This window comes from Fukomys damarensis, unplaced genomic scaffold (genome assembly GCF_012274545.1).
Source record: "Fukomys damarensis isolate Sample0158 unplaced genomic scaffold, DMR_v1.0_HiC HiC_scaffold_2, whole genome shotgun sequence".
Taxonomy (NCBI): domain Eukaryota; kingdom Metazoa; phylum Chordata; class Mammalia; order Rodentia; family Bathyergidae; genus Fukomys; species Fukomys damarensis.
The window spans coordinates 39,872,526-39,889,166 of record NW_022900914.1 but is presented as its reverse complement, the minus strand read 5'-3'; the positions used below and the strand labels follow the sequence as shown (position 1 = coordinate 39,889,166).

General features: G+C 34.9%; 1 protein-coding gene across 1 annotated transcript in view; it reads left to right on the top strand.

Annotated features, from left to right (window-relative positions):
- The window catches only part of Wdpcp (WD repeat containing planar cell polarity effector), a 249,506-nt gene extending 233,159 nt beyond the window's left edge, over positions 1-16,347 (top strand). Inside the window, exon 15 of the mRNA XM_010609751.2 lies at positions 16,001-16,347. Coding sequence (XP_010608053.1) covers positions 16,001-16,020 — 20 coding nt within the window. The 3' untranslated portion in view covers positions 16,021-16,347. The remainder of the gene's footprint in view (positions 1-16,000) is intronic.
- Positions 16,348-16,641: the final 294 nt, after the last annotated feature.

Here is a 16,641-nt window from a genome sequence, read left to right as displayed (position 1 = left end):
CGTATCTCCATATTGATTTCCATAGTGGTAACACCAGTCTGCACTCCCACCACCAATGGAGAAGGGTTCCTTTCTCCCCACAACCCCACCAACATTTGTTACTGGTTGATTTCTTGATAGCAGCCATTCTTTCTGGGGTGAGGAGGAATCTCAGTGTTGTTTTCATCTGCATCTCTTGAATAACCAGTGATGTGGAACATTTTTTCATATATATATTTACTTGATGCTTTTACTTCTTTATCTGAGAAATGTCTGTTCATTTCAAATGCTCATTTTTGAATCGGGTCTTTATATTTGGGGGCCTGATTATTTTTCAGTTCTTTATATATTCTAGATAATAGTCCTTTGTCTGAGTCGCAGCAGGTAAAAACTTTTTCCCACATTGTAGGTTGTCTTTTAGTTCTGTTCATAGATTCTTTTGCAATGCAGAAGCTTTTTAAGATGAGATCCCGGTTGTTGATTCTTTGTGTTATTTCCCGGGCTACTGAGGATTTGTTCATGAAGTCTCTTCCTATGCCAGTGTCTTCAAGAGTTCTACCTCATTTATCTTCTAGAAAATTTAGTATCTTTTTTGATATTAAGATCTTGAAGGCACTTGGATTTTAGTTTAGTACATGGGTCCTGTTTTAATCTTTGGCAGGTTGAAATCCAGTTTTTCAAACACCATTTATTAAAGAGGCTATCTTTCTACCACTGAGGATGGATGGCTCCTTTGTCAAAGAAGAGGTACCTGAGTGTATATGGAGTTGTTTCTGTATCTTCCAATCTATTCCACTGATCCTCAGGTCTTTTTCTTTGCCAGTACCATGCTGTTTTTATCACAGTGGCTTTGTAGTACAGTTTCAAGTTGGGAATTGTGATTCTGCCATGTCTCTGTTGCCTAGAATTGCTTTTGCTATTCTAGGTCTCTTCTGGTTCCAAATGAATTCTTGGATTTTTTTTTTTCTAGTTCTATGAAATATAGGAATTTCAATCGGAATTGCATTGAATCTGTATAGCAGTTTTGGTAGTATGGCCATTTTCACTATGTTGATTCTTCCTACCCAGGAGCAGGGGATATCTTTCCATTTTCTTATATCCTTTTCGATCTTTTTTCAGGGTGCTATAGTTTTCAGTGTAGACATTTTTGCTTCTTTCGTTAGATTGATTCCTAGATACTTCATTTTTTTGGATGTTATTGTGAAAGGAATTGTTTCCCTAATTTCTATCTCAGTGAGTCTGTTATTTGTGTGCAAGAAGGCTATTGATTTTTGAGTGTTGACCTTGAATCCAGCTACTCTGCTGAAAGTGTCAATTAAGTCTAGAAATCTTTTGGTGGAATTTTTGGGGTCTTCAATGTAGAGTATCATATCATCAGCAAATAATGACAGTTTAATTTCTTCCTTTCCTATCTTTATTGCTGTGATTTCTTTCTCTTGTCTAATTGCTGTGGCTAATGTTTCCAGAACTATGTTGAAGAGGAGTGGTGATAGTGGGCATCCTTGTCTTGTGATTGTAAGTGAAGCTTTTCAGTTTTGTGCCACTTAATATGATGTTGGCTGTTGGCTTTTCATAGATAGCCTTTAGTAAGTTGAGATATAGACCATCTATTCCAATTTTTGCAGGGTTTTTATCATGAATAGGTGTTGAATTTTGTCAAATGCTTTTTCTGCATCTATCAAGAGGATCATACGGTTTTTGTCATTGACTCTGTTAATATAGTGTATTACATTATTCACTTATGTATGTTGAACCGTCCTTGCATCCCTGGAACAAATGTGACTTGGTCAGGATGCATGATCTTCTTGATGATCCTCTGTATTCTGTTTGCTAGTATCTTATTAAGGATTTTTGCATCTATGTTCATTAAGGAGATTGGCCTCTAATTCTCTTTTTTTAGTTGGGTCTTTCCCTGGTTTGGGAATCAAAGTAATATTTGCTTCCAGGAATGAATCTGTAAGTATTGCTTCCCTTTCAATTTCACTGAAAATTTTAAAGAGTAGTGGCAGTAGTTCTTTAAATGTCTTCTAAAATTCAATGGTGAATCCATCACGACCTGGGCTTTTCTTCATTGGTAAACTTTTAATTACATTTTCATTTCACTGATTGTAATTGGGGTGTTTGGAATTTTTTTATCATCTTTGTTCAACGTTGGTAACTATCTAGAAATCTGTCCCTTTCTTCTGTGTTTTCTATTTTATTAGAGTACAGGTTCTCGAAGTAGGTATTAATGATCCTCTGGTTTTCTATTGTATCTATTGTGACTTTACCTTTTTCATTCCTAATTGCATGGATCTGAGCCTTTTCTTTCCTTTTTTTGATAAGTTTAGCTAAGGGTTCATCAATTCTATTTATTCTTTCAAAAAACCAACTCTTTGATTCATTTATTTTTTGTATCATTTTCTTAGTCTCCATTGCATTGATTTCTGCTCTCATCTTTATAATTTCCTCCCTTGTATGAGCTTTGGGTTTTTCTTGCTCTTCTTTTTCTAGGAGTCTAAGATTCATCATTAGGTTGTTTATTTGAGCTCGCTCTATTTTCCTGGTGTGGGCATTCAATGCTATGAATTTTCCATGTACAGCTGCTTTCTTTGTGTCCCATAGATTCCTGTGTGTTGTATTAGCATTATCATTTATTTGTAAAAACTGTCTAATTTCTTCTTTAATTTCCTCTGTGACCCATTGATTGTTCAGTAGCATTGTTTAATTTCCATGTGTTTATGAAGTACCTACAGTTTCTTATGCTATCTCTAGCTTAATTGCACTATGATCTGATAATATACAGGGGATAACTTTGATTTCTTTGCATTTATTCAAAGCTGTTTTATGAGCTAGTATGTGGTCTATCTTGGACATTGACCCATGTGCAGCTGAGAAGAATGTATATTCTCATTTTGTGGGGTGGAACACTCTATAGATGTCTATTAAGTCCATTTATTCAGGGCCTTGGTTCAGTTCTAGAATTTCATTGTTGATTTTTTGCCTTGATGATCTATTTGTGATAGTGTGGTATTTAGGTCCCCCACTACAATTGTATTAGTGCTTCTTTGGTTTTTCATGTTACTTAATATATGTTTTATATAGTTGGGGGCATTAATATTTGGTGCATTCTTTTGTTAGTTCCTCTGGTATGAGTTTAGGGTTTCCTGGTGATTGACTGTCATACTTTTCATCCTCATTTGCCCTACTGTTTGCCATTGGTGAACTGGAAATCTGTCTGTGTCTTGCTTAAGTGCTTTCTCATTTTTCTTTTTGTTTGTGGGTTGTACTTGGTTTAATTCCTGGATTAGTACTTTGATTTTCCTGATATAGATGTTCTTTAGGTTTTGAGTCTCTAATGACTCATAGACATTCTCATTTTCATAATCTCAGAGAAGACATATTATTAAATCAATCACAATCCTTTAACCCAATTGATATAATCAGCAACACAATAGGATCAAGGACAACTTACAAATCAAATACTTGCAGTAGTCATTAATCTATCACCTTTAAACCACGTGAATTAAATTAAAATCAAGAAGCAGTCCAAAATATGTTTGCAGTGAATAAACTCTTCAATATATCATCTTTACCATTTAGGATGGGAGCTTAGACAGAGTTAGGACGAGAGGAGTAGATAAGTAAAAGAATTGGAGGTTTCAAGTGAAGCCAGAGGACATAGGATGACCATACAATCTTTAGGAAACTGTTAAAGTCAAAAGGGAAAGACGGAGTGCAAGAATAAGGACAAGAATATAACAACTTAACAGTAATAGGGGCTCACTTTCCTTTGAAACTATTGACCCTTGAGTAAAGGAAAATAAGAAAAGAGCATAAAGAAAAAATGATAAAAGAAGAAGAAATCTAAGTTAGAGCAGGAATAGGAACAGAAAGGGAGATGAGGGATAATATGGTGGAGCAAGAGACTGAGTTGGAAAAAGAGGGCATAAAAGAGAAAGAATTTGCAGAGTGGAATGAGGAAAAGAAAAAGAATTTGAAGGGCCTCTTTCAGACTTTTTTTCTTTGCTGTCATAATATACAATGTGCACAGCCATGTGCAGAATGAAGTCCTTTGATCTCAGCTAGCCAATGGCAGATCCCTCAGATTCAGACTGATTTCAGGCTGCAAGGCCCAAATTGAGTTCCCTGACCTCCTGCAGGGTTGAAGTCCACAAAGTTCTACTACAGGTTTCCTCTGCCCTTTCTTTGAAGATATTCAAAGTCTGGAGCTCAGAAAAATGCCCTTTATGACCACCTGTGCCTCTGTAGAGTGGATCCAAGAACTGGCACAATCCGGAGGCCTGAGGGGAGGGGCAAGGATGGGTTGTTGCAGGGTCACCCACATGGCAAACTAGTCCTCACCAATTGGGCCCAGGCAGGCCGGAAGGAGAAGGGATCTCAGAGTGGCTGTCCCTGACCTCCGCCTTCCATCTTCTTTAAACTGGATCCAAAGGTACTGTTTTCAAGAATATTTCTTGAAATTCCTGACCTCTGCTATCTTTGTGATGTCATACCTTGTCATATTAAGTTGCCTTACCTTAAAGAAACAGAACAAAGTTTGTAAAAACAGCATGCATACCACCTGACATGAAAAAACTTGCCATCATTTTTTCTGCTTAAATAAAATCATTTCAGATATCTAGATTTTTAGCTTGGGGTATAATTTCACAAAATAATGAAATAGTCAAATCTCTTTATTACTGTAGTACATAGATTTATGAGTACACCTCACCGTAGGTAAAGTAAAAGTTTAATAGAAAGAGTATGTCTTTCATGTTTTATCTTCTCTCTTCTTTGGATATGAATATATATGTAGAAACTTGCTTTACTTCTTGGAAGAGTCTTACATAGAAATATGCTAATTATCCAATACAAGAGAAATTTAGACAGAAAACAAAGAAATAATAAAACTTAACAGAAAATTTATCCAGGAGGTCTTTGTGGAACTTAACATACTCTTGAGAAAGAGCGTTATGAAGATCTAAAGGACCTAGATTAGCTTTGAGACATTTGATTCTCTTCTCAGATGAAAAAGGTTAGCCTAATAGTTTATACATTTGCAGTTTTTCCCTCAAGAAACTACTATTATCTTCTGAATAGTGACTCTCAATTTATGACCAAGTGAGTACTGACAAGTTGAAACCTTGTTTCAGAATATAGTTATTTATATAGCAGAACTCAAAAATAAGTTGAATAATATTTAAATGATGGAATAGTTGCCCCTGAAAATAAATATCTAATTTAGAGACTATCAGTGTTTATGCTGATTAAGAATTCACATTATGTAATATGTCATATTTTATGACTGAGCAATATCATTCCACCAAACACATACAAAAAGAACAAAGGTTTGATAATAATGCCATTCTTTGGAACTTCACTGAAAACTATATATCCCTTTAAGTTACAGAAGTAATATTGTCTTATCCACACCTCTATAGTCAAGTAAACCAGTTAATCTTTGATGTACTTAATATTCTGAGCAGTTTAAAATTCTGTCTTTATGTAATGATGCCTAGAGGTAGCAAAGTAGAAATCAAAATGGACATTATTCCATAATAAAGGAAGATGAAGTGGAGCCAATAAAGGAAGATGAAGTGTAGGTTGGCAAGAGTATGCCTCCTAAGTCAGACAGGTAATATGATGTACCCTCTGAAGCACAGTATGGAAGTTAAAAAGCCACAATTTAAATTGTTTGTAGAATTAAAAACTTCTTTTGAAGTTTAATTTTAGAAGACTATTGTATTTTATTTTAGGTATAAGATCAAATCTTTACCTTCATTCATGTATCATCTATTGGATATAATTTTTATATCAATGGTTTCAAAATAGTTTCAGAATGGTACCATGATTTTATAGTAAAACCAAAAAAAAGCATTTTAGGAAAGAAAAAACATTAAAACTGAAGCTTTTGAATGATTTTTAAAGCCAAGAAACTATATTGATGACATACCATTGGGTAACGGGAACACAAATGATAATTCTAGTTTTGCTATAATGCATAGAAAAGAGAGGAACTAAATACACTAATTTTATCAGTTATCTCTGACTGTACATTGTATTATCTGAAGTTCTCCTGTACACACAAATAAGCTATAATGCCAGAATTTTAAATTATATTTTTAAAAGGAGATGGCAGCTTATGAAGCCTACAGCTTTTTTATAGCACAGTATCTGAAAGATCATATATAATAAGTATATTTGGAAATATAGTACATTTGGATGAATTTCATGATATGTAAATGTGTAGAGAGCCACATTAAGTGCAGCTGAGATGTCTTTTCTGTTTTCACTTCTCTGCCATTAAGGAATATATAAAAAAAGTATCTTCCCTGTTTTCCTTTTTCTAAACATTATTTTTCAGATCTCACTGTAATAAATGAACTGCTACTTATGCCCCCAAATGGCTTTTGTTCAGTAACAAGTTTTTGCTGGATGCATTATCACTGCACTAAAGGTGTTTTCCAAACTTTCTTACAGTTAGTGTAGCCTTATGAACAGGTTCTCTCCAGTGAGATATGAACAGAAGTGATATATATAACAACTCCTAGGTTGTATCCTGGACAAGAGTTTGCCTTTCTCCCTTTTCTTTCTTCCTGTAGACCAAGAATCACATCTTTAGTGATATAGACAAAGGTGATGACAAAGGAACATAGTAGAACAATCCTTATAACCTGGTAACTAGCATGCTTTATTAGTCCTGGAACATATCTTAGGATTATTTAAAAAGATGTAATTGCAAAAGTAATATGCATTTATATAAACACATACAAGGTATGATAAACATGTTAAATGTTAAATATTTTAAAAATATGGTAAAAGATACATTGCCATTAATTCTACTCAAAATACTCCTCACTTCAGAAGCATTTATTCCATCATTCTTGCCATTTTCTGAAGCAGTTCTAAAAGACCTCTTTCTTGAGTGTCTTTAGTTGCACTGTTGCAGCTGCCTTGATGTCAGAACATTTACCTTTCATGATTATCTGACTTTGCAGAAGATCCAGAAGTCAGAAGGTGCTAGATCCAGTGAATAAGACACATGAGGATACACTGATATTTATGAGTCTGCCTTTCCACTGGATGGTACTTGGTGGCACAGTCACTGTAATTTTTTTAAATCATACCTTGTAAAGGTACCCATGAAAGAACTTCTAGAACTGCTTCAGAAAATTGCAAGAACAATGGATAATGTGTTTGAAGTGAGGAGAAGTATTCTGAGGGAAATTAATGGCAGTGTATCTTTCACAGTAATAAATGTATGTAAATAGTCACCATATACTTTGATAACCCTGTGTGTGTGAATGCTAAATAAAATTGTTATTGTGTTTTATGGTCTCTTGTTTTATGGCAGTCCATAATAGTTCATATCTAACACATCACTGGCATTATAGCACTACTGGTACACCACTAATGAAGCTCAAATAGGGCCTTGGCCAAGGATGAAAAGTGGATACATTTTAGTTTGTATTGTACAAGAGACTGGAGTCAGTCTAACTTCCTAGGCTTAAACCAGAAATGACACTCTTATAAAAATATATTCTTTAAAGGAAAATATTAGCTAGGCATGGTGGTGGGCATCTGTTTCACAAACAACTCAGAAAATTGAGGTAGAAGGATCATGAGTATGAAAATCTCATTAGATGTCGTTTTCTATTACTTTTCTGATACAAAAGATATATTAAATACTTCAATGAATAATTCTGAAATTAGGAATTAAGGATGATCAAGAAGAAACAATAGTTTATATTTTTATAGATATATCTTAGTACTCAAGAATGTTTATTACAAATACATACACATACTATATAAAGGCACTATTGATAGCTGACCATTATCATTTGCCAGATACTTTTCAAAGAAACATAATCCCACAAAAATCTACAATATAGGTACTAATATATCACCTCCATTTAAGGATGAAGAAACTGAGGCACAGAGGAGGTAAGTTACTTGCCCATGGTCTTACAGTTGTTATTAAGTCTGATGCCAAAGTCCATACTCAAAATTTTGTCATAAAGTATTTTGCAGCCTCCAACCCCAGAGAGTTTGTAAACACTTAAAAGTACATTTCTGACATTTAACATGTCGTAATGTACAAAGAGAGAATCGGTGATTAGAGGAAAGAAAAATCTGAAATCAAATAGTGTAGAATTCATCAAGCATTCAATTTAGATCAACAATTTGTACTGTCTTAATTTACATTCTGACTGTACTATAACAAAAATGCCAACTTTTGGCTTATGAAGTTTATGTCTTTTTCAAAATGATTTTACACATATACTCTGTATGCATTTTCATCTGAGGTCTAATAAGCAATATAATAAAAATTTACACTTAGTATTGAAATGCAAACAAAGGAAAAATAGATACAAAGCTTAATTTTATAGTCACTAAGCATATGCATGTATCATGTTACATCAAAGTTGATTATAAATTCCCCCATCAAGATCCAGCGGAAGGAGGAGGTAAGGGTCAACCGAGCAGAGATCCTGTCCTTGCTTCAGCCTGCATCAAGACAACCAGTGAGGACTGGTTGGCCATGCAGGCACCTCTGCAATATCCATATACTCACATACACACACACACACACACACACACACACACACACACACGTGCTCAGACCTCCTGATTGTGCCAGTTCTTGGATAAACTCTACATAGGCACAGGTGGTTATAAAGGTCATTTTTCTGAACTCCAGAAGATAGAACAGAACTGAACAACTGCAATAAAGGATCAGATCTCCACAGTTGGTAAGTTGGGAGAGATCACTACCTTCCATCAGAACTCTGAGTATCTTCAGAGAAAGGTCAGAGGGTACTGGTAGTAGAACTTTGCAGAGTTCAACACTGCAGGAAGTCAGGGAGCTCAATTTGGATCTTGCAGCCCAAATTCATCCTGAATCTCAGGTGTCTGCCATCGGCTAGCTGAGACTAAAGGACTTAGTTCTGCAAACAGCTGCACACATTGTCTATTGTGACAGCAGAGATATTGTTTGAAAGAGACCCTTCAAATTCTTTGTATTCTTTCTTTCCCTCATTCCACTCTGCAAATTCTTTTTTCTCTTCTTTTTAAAACTCAGTCCCTTGCTCCCCCATGTTATTCTTCATCTCCCTTTCTGTTGCTTTTCCTGCCCTAACTTGGAGTTCTTCTTTTATTGTTTTTTTCTTCTCTCTTTACTTTCTTTTCTTTTCTCATTTTCCTTCACTCAAGGGTCAATAGTATCAAAGGAAAATGAGCCCCTATTACTGTTAAGTTGTTATATTCTTGTCCTTATTCTTGCTCTCTTTCCCTCTTGTCTTCAACAGTTTCCTAAAGTCTGTGTGGTCATCCTGTGTTCTCTGGTTTCACTTGAAACCTTCTCCAATTCTTCTACCTATCTACTTCTCTCATCCTCACTCTGTCTAAGCCCCCATCCTAAAGGGTAAAGATGCTATATGGAAGAGTTTATTCACTGTAAACATATTTTGGGCTGCTTCTTGATTTTGATTTAATTCACATGGTTTAAAGTTGATAGATTAATGAGTATCACAAATGGTCAATTTGTAAGCTGTGCTTGATCCTATTGTGTTGCTGATTGTATCACTGAGGCTAAAGATTTTTGATTGATTTCATGAGTTGTCCTTTCTGATACTATGAAAATGAGAATGTCTGTGACTCATTAGAGACTCAAAAGCTAAAGTGCAACTATATCAGGAAGATTTAACTAATAATCCAGGAATTAAACCAAGGACAACTCAGGGGTGAAGGGAGGGCAGGGTTATGAGGAAAAAATGAGAACCAAGACCTATCATGTAAAGGTACAAGATCCCAATGATGAATGTAACTGTACTGTATACCTAAAATGTACCAATAAACACAATGAGAAAAAAATACCCAAGGACAACCCAACAACAAAAATAAAAATGAGAAAACACTTAAGCAAGACACAAAGACAGATTTCCAGGTCACCAATGGCAAGCTGTATGGTAAATGAGGTAGGTTGAATAGTCTGACAGTCAACCACCAGCATACCCTGAACTCATACCAGAGGAACTAACAAAATAGATCAATTAGGCTCTAGAAAAATTCAAAACAAATAATTTCCCAGATAACTATAAAGATGGTGAGCACAATGAAAGACATGATTGAAGACTCTAGACAAAAAAACCTCGCAAAAAAATCAAGCTCAGGACCATGATAAAAGTCATAAAAGCCCAGCATAAGAAAGAAATGGAAACCATGAATGCCCAACATAGGAAAGAAATGGAATCCGTGAAACAGATTTGAACAGATATCTAGATTAAACACTATGGAAAGTTTTTGCAGCAGGATACAAGAATGAGAACATAGAATCTCAGACATAGAAGATAGGATTGCAGTCAGTGACCATGAAAAGAGAGGCCTCTTAAAATCAGTAAGGGATCATGAGAAATTGATCCAGCAACTCCTAGATGATGCAAAGAAGAATAACGTAAGACTGATAGGAATCCATGAAGTAGCAGGAGAAAGTACAAATGATTTAAAAACAGTTTACTGAATTAATGACAGAAAATTTCCTAAACAGGAGAAGAATTTGACATACAGATAAGTGATGCATATAGGACTCCAAACAGCCATGATAAAAAAAAGATCTACACCTAGACATATAATAGTCAAGATCTCAGAAACCAAACAGAAGAACAAAATACTACAATCAGTAAGAGAAAAGAAATAAATCACATGCAAAGGAAAGCCTATCAGAATCACAGTAGACTTTTCACCACAAACCCTCAGGTCAAGGAGAGCCTGGAGTGAGGTATTTCAAGCCCTAAAAGAAAACAACCTCCAACCTAGACTGATGTATCCTGCAAAACTCTCTTTCAAAATGGGTGGGGAAATAAGATACTTTCATGACAAAAAAACACCTGAGAAACTTCATGAACACCAAAGCAGCACTGCAAATAATTCTAAACAAAATCCTAGAAAAAGACAGTGAAGGTCACAACATCATGAGGCCCAACAGAGTAACTCAATTAGGCAAGGCCAGAAACTAAAAGGGGGTGGGGAGTAAAAAGGGTCAACAAAAGGACAATAACATAACAATAATAAGTCAGTACATATCAGTTACAACCAGCAATATCAGTGGCCTCAATTCATCAATCAAAAGACTGCCAGAATGGATTAAGAAGCAAAATCCAACAATATGTTGTATACAAAAAACACACCTAGTGAAAAAGAGTAGCTCATAGACTGAAAGTGAAAGGATGTAAAATAATTCTCTATGGGACAGGAGCCCAGAAAAGATTAGGGGTAGCTATCTTATTCGCAGACAAAGTAAATTTGAAACCAAAATGAATTAAGAGACAAGGCCACTACATCCTTATAAAGGGAACAATTCAAGAGGAACAGTAGACAATCATAAATATATATGCACTAAATATTATGCCCTCAACTATAGCAGATAAATAGTAAGTAACATGAAAAACCAAATAAGAACTAATACAATTGTAATAGGGGATCTAAATATCACATTATCACAAATAGATCATCTAGGCAAAAATTCAAAAATGAAATACTAGAACTAATTCATGCTTTTGAACATATGGACTTAATAGACAACTATAGAGTGTTCCACCCCACAAAATCAGAATATACATTCTTTTTGGCTGAACATAGGTTATTCTCCAAGATAGACCACATACTAGCTCATAGAAAGGTTTGAATAAATGCAAAGGAATAGAAGTTATTCCCTGTATATTATCAGATCATAGTGCAATTAAGCTAGAGATCGATAGCATAAGAAACTGTAGGTACTTCACAAACACATGGAAATTAAACAACACTACTGATCAATGGGTCACAGAGGAAATTAAGGCAGTTTTTACAAACAAATGATAATGCTAATACAACTCACAGGAATCTATGGGACACAAGGAAAGCAGTTGTACGTGGAAAATTCATAGCATTGAATGCCCACACCAGGAAAATAGAGCGAGCTCAAATAAACAACCTAATGATGAATCTTAGACTCCTAGAAAAAGAAGAGCAAGAAAAACCCAAAGCTCGTACAAGAGAGGAAATTATAAAGATGAGAGCAGAAATCAATGCAATGGAGACTAAGAAAATGATACAAAAATCAATGAATCAAAGAGTTGGTTTTTTGAAAGAATAAATAGAATCGATGAACCCTTAGCTAACCTTATCAAAAAAAGGAAAGAAAAGGCTCAGATCCATACAATTAGCAATGAAAAAAGTGAAGTCACAACAGATCCAACAGAAACCCAGAGGATCATCAATACCTACTTTGAGAACCTGTACTCTAATAAAATGGAAAATAGAAGAAATGGACAGATTTTTAGATACTTATGAATTACTAAAGTTGAATGAAAAAGATAAAAAAAAATTCTAAACACCCCAATTACAATCAGTGAAATTGAAAATGTAGTTAAAAGTTTACCAATGAAGAAAAGCCCAAGTCCTGATGGCTTCACTTCTGAATTATGTAAGACATTTGGAGAAGAACTACTGCCACAACTGTTTAAAATTTTCAAGCAAATTGAAAGAGAAGCAATACTTCCAAATTCATTCTTGAAGCAAGTATAGCTTTGATTCCCAAACCAGGGAAAGCCCCAACTAAAAGAGAGAAGTACAGGCCAATCTCCTTAATGAATATAGAAGCAAAAATCCTCAATAAGATACTAGCAAACAGAATACAGAGGATCATCAAGAAAATTATACATCCTGACCAAGTTGGATTTATTCTAGGGATGCCAGGATGGTTCAACATATGTAAATCAATAAATGTAATACACTATATTAACAGAGTCAATACAAAAACCGTATGATCCTCTCGATAGATGCAGAAAAAGCATTTGACAAAATTCAACACCCATTCATGATAAAAACCCTGCAAAAATTGGAATAGATGGTCTATATCTCAACTTACTAAAGGCTATCTATGAAAAGCCAACAGCCAACATCATATTAAGTGGCACAAAACTGAAAAGCTTCACTTAAAATCAGGAAAAAGACAAGGATGCCCACTATCACCACTCCTCTTCAACTTAGTTCTGGAAACATTAGCCACAGCAATTAGACAAGAGAAAGAAATCACAGCAATAAAGATAGGAAAGGAAGAAATTAAACTGTCATTATTTGCTGATGATATGATACTCTACATTGAAGACCCCAAAAATTCCACCAAAAGACTTCTAGACTTAATTGACACTTTCAGCAGAGTAGCTGGATTCAAGGTCAACACTCAAAATTTTATCAATAGCCTTCTTGCACACAAGTAACAGACTCACTGAGACAGAAATTAGGGAAACAATTCCTTTCACAACAGCATCCAAAAAAATGAAGTATCTAGGAATCAATCTAATAGAAGAAGCAAAAAACCTCTACAGCAGTCTGAAAAAAGAGATTGAAGAGGATATAAGAAAATGGAAAGATATCCCCTGCTCCTGGGTAGGAAGAATCAACATAGTGAAAATGGCCATACTACCAAAACTGCTATACAGATTCAATGCAATGCTGATTTAAATTTCCATACTACATTTCATAGAAGTACAGAAAAAAATCCAAGAATTCATTTAGAAACAGAAAAGACCTAGAATAGCATAAGCCATCCTATGCAACAGACATGGCAGCGGGTATAGCAATTCCCAACTTGAAACTATACTGCAAAGCCACTGTGATAAAAACAGCATGGTACTGGCAAAGAAACAGACCTGAGGATCAGTGGAATACATTGGAGGATACAAAAACAACTCCAGGTGTACTCAGCTACCTCATCTTTGATAAAGGAGACAACTTTCTTTAGTGGAGGAAAGAAAGCCTCTTTAATAAATGGTGTTGGAAAAACTGGATTTCAACCTGCCAAAGATTAAAACTAGAGCCTTATCTTTCACCATGCACTAAACTAAAATCCAAGTGGATTAAAGATCTAAATATTAAAAAAAGAGTCACTAAACGTGCCGGAAGATAAGTTAGGCAGAACTCTTGAAGACATTGGCATAGGAAAAGACTTTATGAACAAATCCTCAGTAGCACGGGAACTAGCAGAAAGAATCAACAGTTGAGATCTCATCGTATTAAAAAGCTTCTGCATTGCAAAAGAATCTATGAACAGAACTAAAAGACAACCTACAATGTGGGAAAAAAATTTACCAGCTGCTCCTCAGACAAAGGACTATTATTTAGAATATGTAGATAATTTTTAAAAATCAGCCCCCCAAATATAAAGACCCATTCAGAAATGGGCATCTGAAATGAACAGACCTTTCTCAGAAGTAAAAGCAACAAGTAAATATATGAAAAAATGTTCCACATCACTGGTCATTCAAGAGATGCAGATGAAAACATCACTGAGATTTCACCTCACCCCACAGAGTGGCTGCTATCAAGAAATCAACCAATAACAAATGTTGGCGGAGTTGTGGGGAGAAAGGAACCTTTCTCCATTGTTGATGGGAGTGCAGACTGGTGCAACCACTATGGAAATCAATATGGATATACCTCTCAAAGCTGGGACTAGAGGTTCCATTTGACTCAGTGATCCCTCTGCTGGATATCTTTCCAAAAGAATTAAAAGAATCATATCACAGTGATATATGCACACCTATGTTTATAACGGCACAGTATGTAATAGCTAAAACTTGGAAACAGCCCATTTCCCCATCAGTTGGAGACTGGATAAAGAAGATGTGGTTTTTCTATAAAACGGAATAGTACTCAGCCATAAAGAATGAGAAATTAGCCATTCAAAGGAAAATGATTACATATTGAGGATATATTCCTAAGTGAAATAAATAAGTCACATGTATATAAGTACTGAATCGTTTCCCTGGTGTGAAAAACTATAATGGTACATAAGATCCTAATGATATAATTAGCAATGTGAAATAGGAAGAAAAGGGCTAAATGTGTAGGGGAAGTGGATAGGGTAGGAGAAAGGTAATAATATAAGAAAATGAAAAAATGGAAATAAAGTATTTGTAAATAGGGAAGGGAGGAGGGCGTGAAAGGAGGGAAGGGACAAGGGGGAAAAAATGAGAACCAAGACCGGTCCTGTAAAGGTAAAAGATCCCAATGATGAATGTAATTGTACTGTATGCCTAAAATGTACCAGTAACCTCAAAGAGGAAAAAAAAAAAAAAGCAATACCTTTGGACAGGATTTAAATAGTATTTTAAAGATTTATAGACTCTATAGTCTTTTTTTTTTCTTGTTACCTATGAAACAGTTGAGTTCAAATCCTTAATGTTTAGGAAGGTCTTTTACTAAGAAAATAAAAAAGAAATATTTGACAATTGAGGTATGGGAGGAATTTCTAGTTTTCTTTGGGTTAGTGTCTTCCAGCAGATACAGGTATTTTGAGTTTACACATCTCTTGTTGATCAAACAATTCAAGTGATAAAATTATTTTTCCCTTACCTACTTTTCCCTTATTTTCTGAAGCCTCTCCAATATACTGAACTATCATCATAAAGTCTCTTCCCAAAGCATATGCTTCAACAAAGCATATGAGTAGATGAGCTCATTGCAGGACTTCCTTGGAAAGGCTAAAGTTTGTTTATCATAGGAATATGTGTAAGTTTTCACTAAACAGGGCTAAAGTATAAATAAATTTGGGGAATGTACATATTTTAAGTGACTTGCATAAATGTATTCATTTAACTGGATTCAGATCATGAAACTGAATTTTTTTTTCATCTCAAAGAGCTCCTTTGTCCCACGTTTTAAAAAGATACAGAATGTTTCCTTGTAACACTGTAAATTAATTTTACCCAATTTTGGAAGAGCACTATGCATTCTTCTCTTCAAATAAGTATACTTTCATAAATGCATGTACTGTAGAAAGTACAGAGTTGACTAGGTTTTTGTGGGCAGTGGGGTGATCTTATATAACTTAATATTACATTTGTGAAATGTGCCCATACTGTTAAATATATTATTCCATTATCTTCCAGTTTTGTTTATTCATTTTGTCATGATGGACATTTGGTTTCTTTCTAATTTGGGGCTATGTAAATATTCTATATGTCCTTTGTGAATTTATGTACTTTTTTTTTTTTAGGTCTGATACTTAAGATTTGAACTACCGGATCTTACAGGGCATGCATACATTCAATTTTTATAGATACTTCTAGAGACTGCTGAAGAGTAACTGTAGCAGTATTCTGTCAGGACATAAGAATTACATTTCATCCTAATCCTTGCCACTACTTTGTGTATGCCCCATCCCCTAGCCACCACCACCACTACTTTTTTTCATTCTAGGGGTGAATGTGTAGCAAATGATTGGATTTAATCTGTATTTCATTGACAATTCATGAATTGACTATCTTTTTTAACATGTTTATTGGATAGGCGTGGTGGTGCACGCCTATAATCCAAGCACTTGGGCGGCTGAGGCAGGAGAATCACTATGAGTTTGAGACCAGCCTGGGCTACATAGTGAGTTCCAGGTCAGTCTCAACTACATAGTGAGACCCTCTCTCAAAAAAACAAACAAACAAAAAAAACCCAAAAACAAACAAACAAAAAAAATGTTTATTGGCAATTTATATATCATTCATGAAGTGCCTTTTCAAAATCATTCCCCATTGTTCTGTTGAGTTGTTACTCTTTTTTTCTGGTACTTTTCAGAGTTCATCACCTATAATACCTTCTTTTTTTTTTTTTTTTTTTTTTTGAGACAGGCTCTGGCTGTGAAGT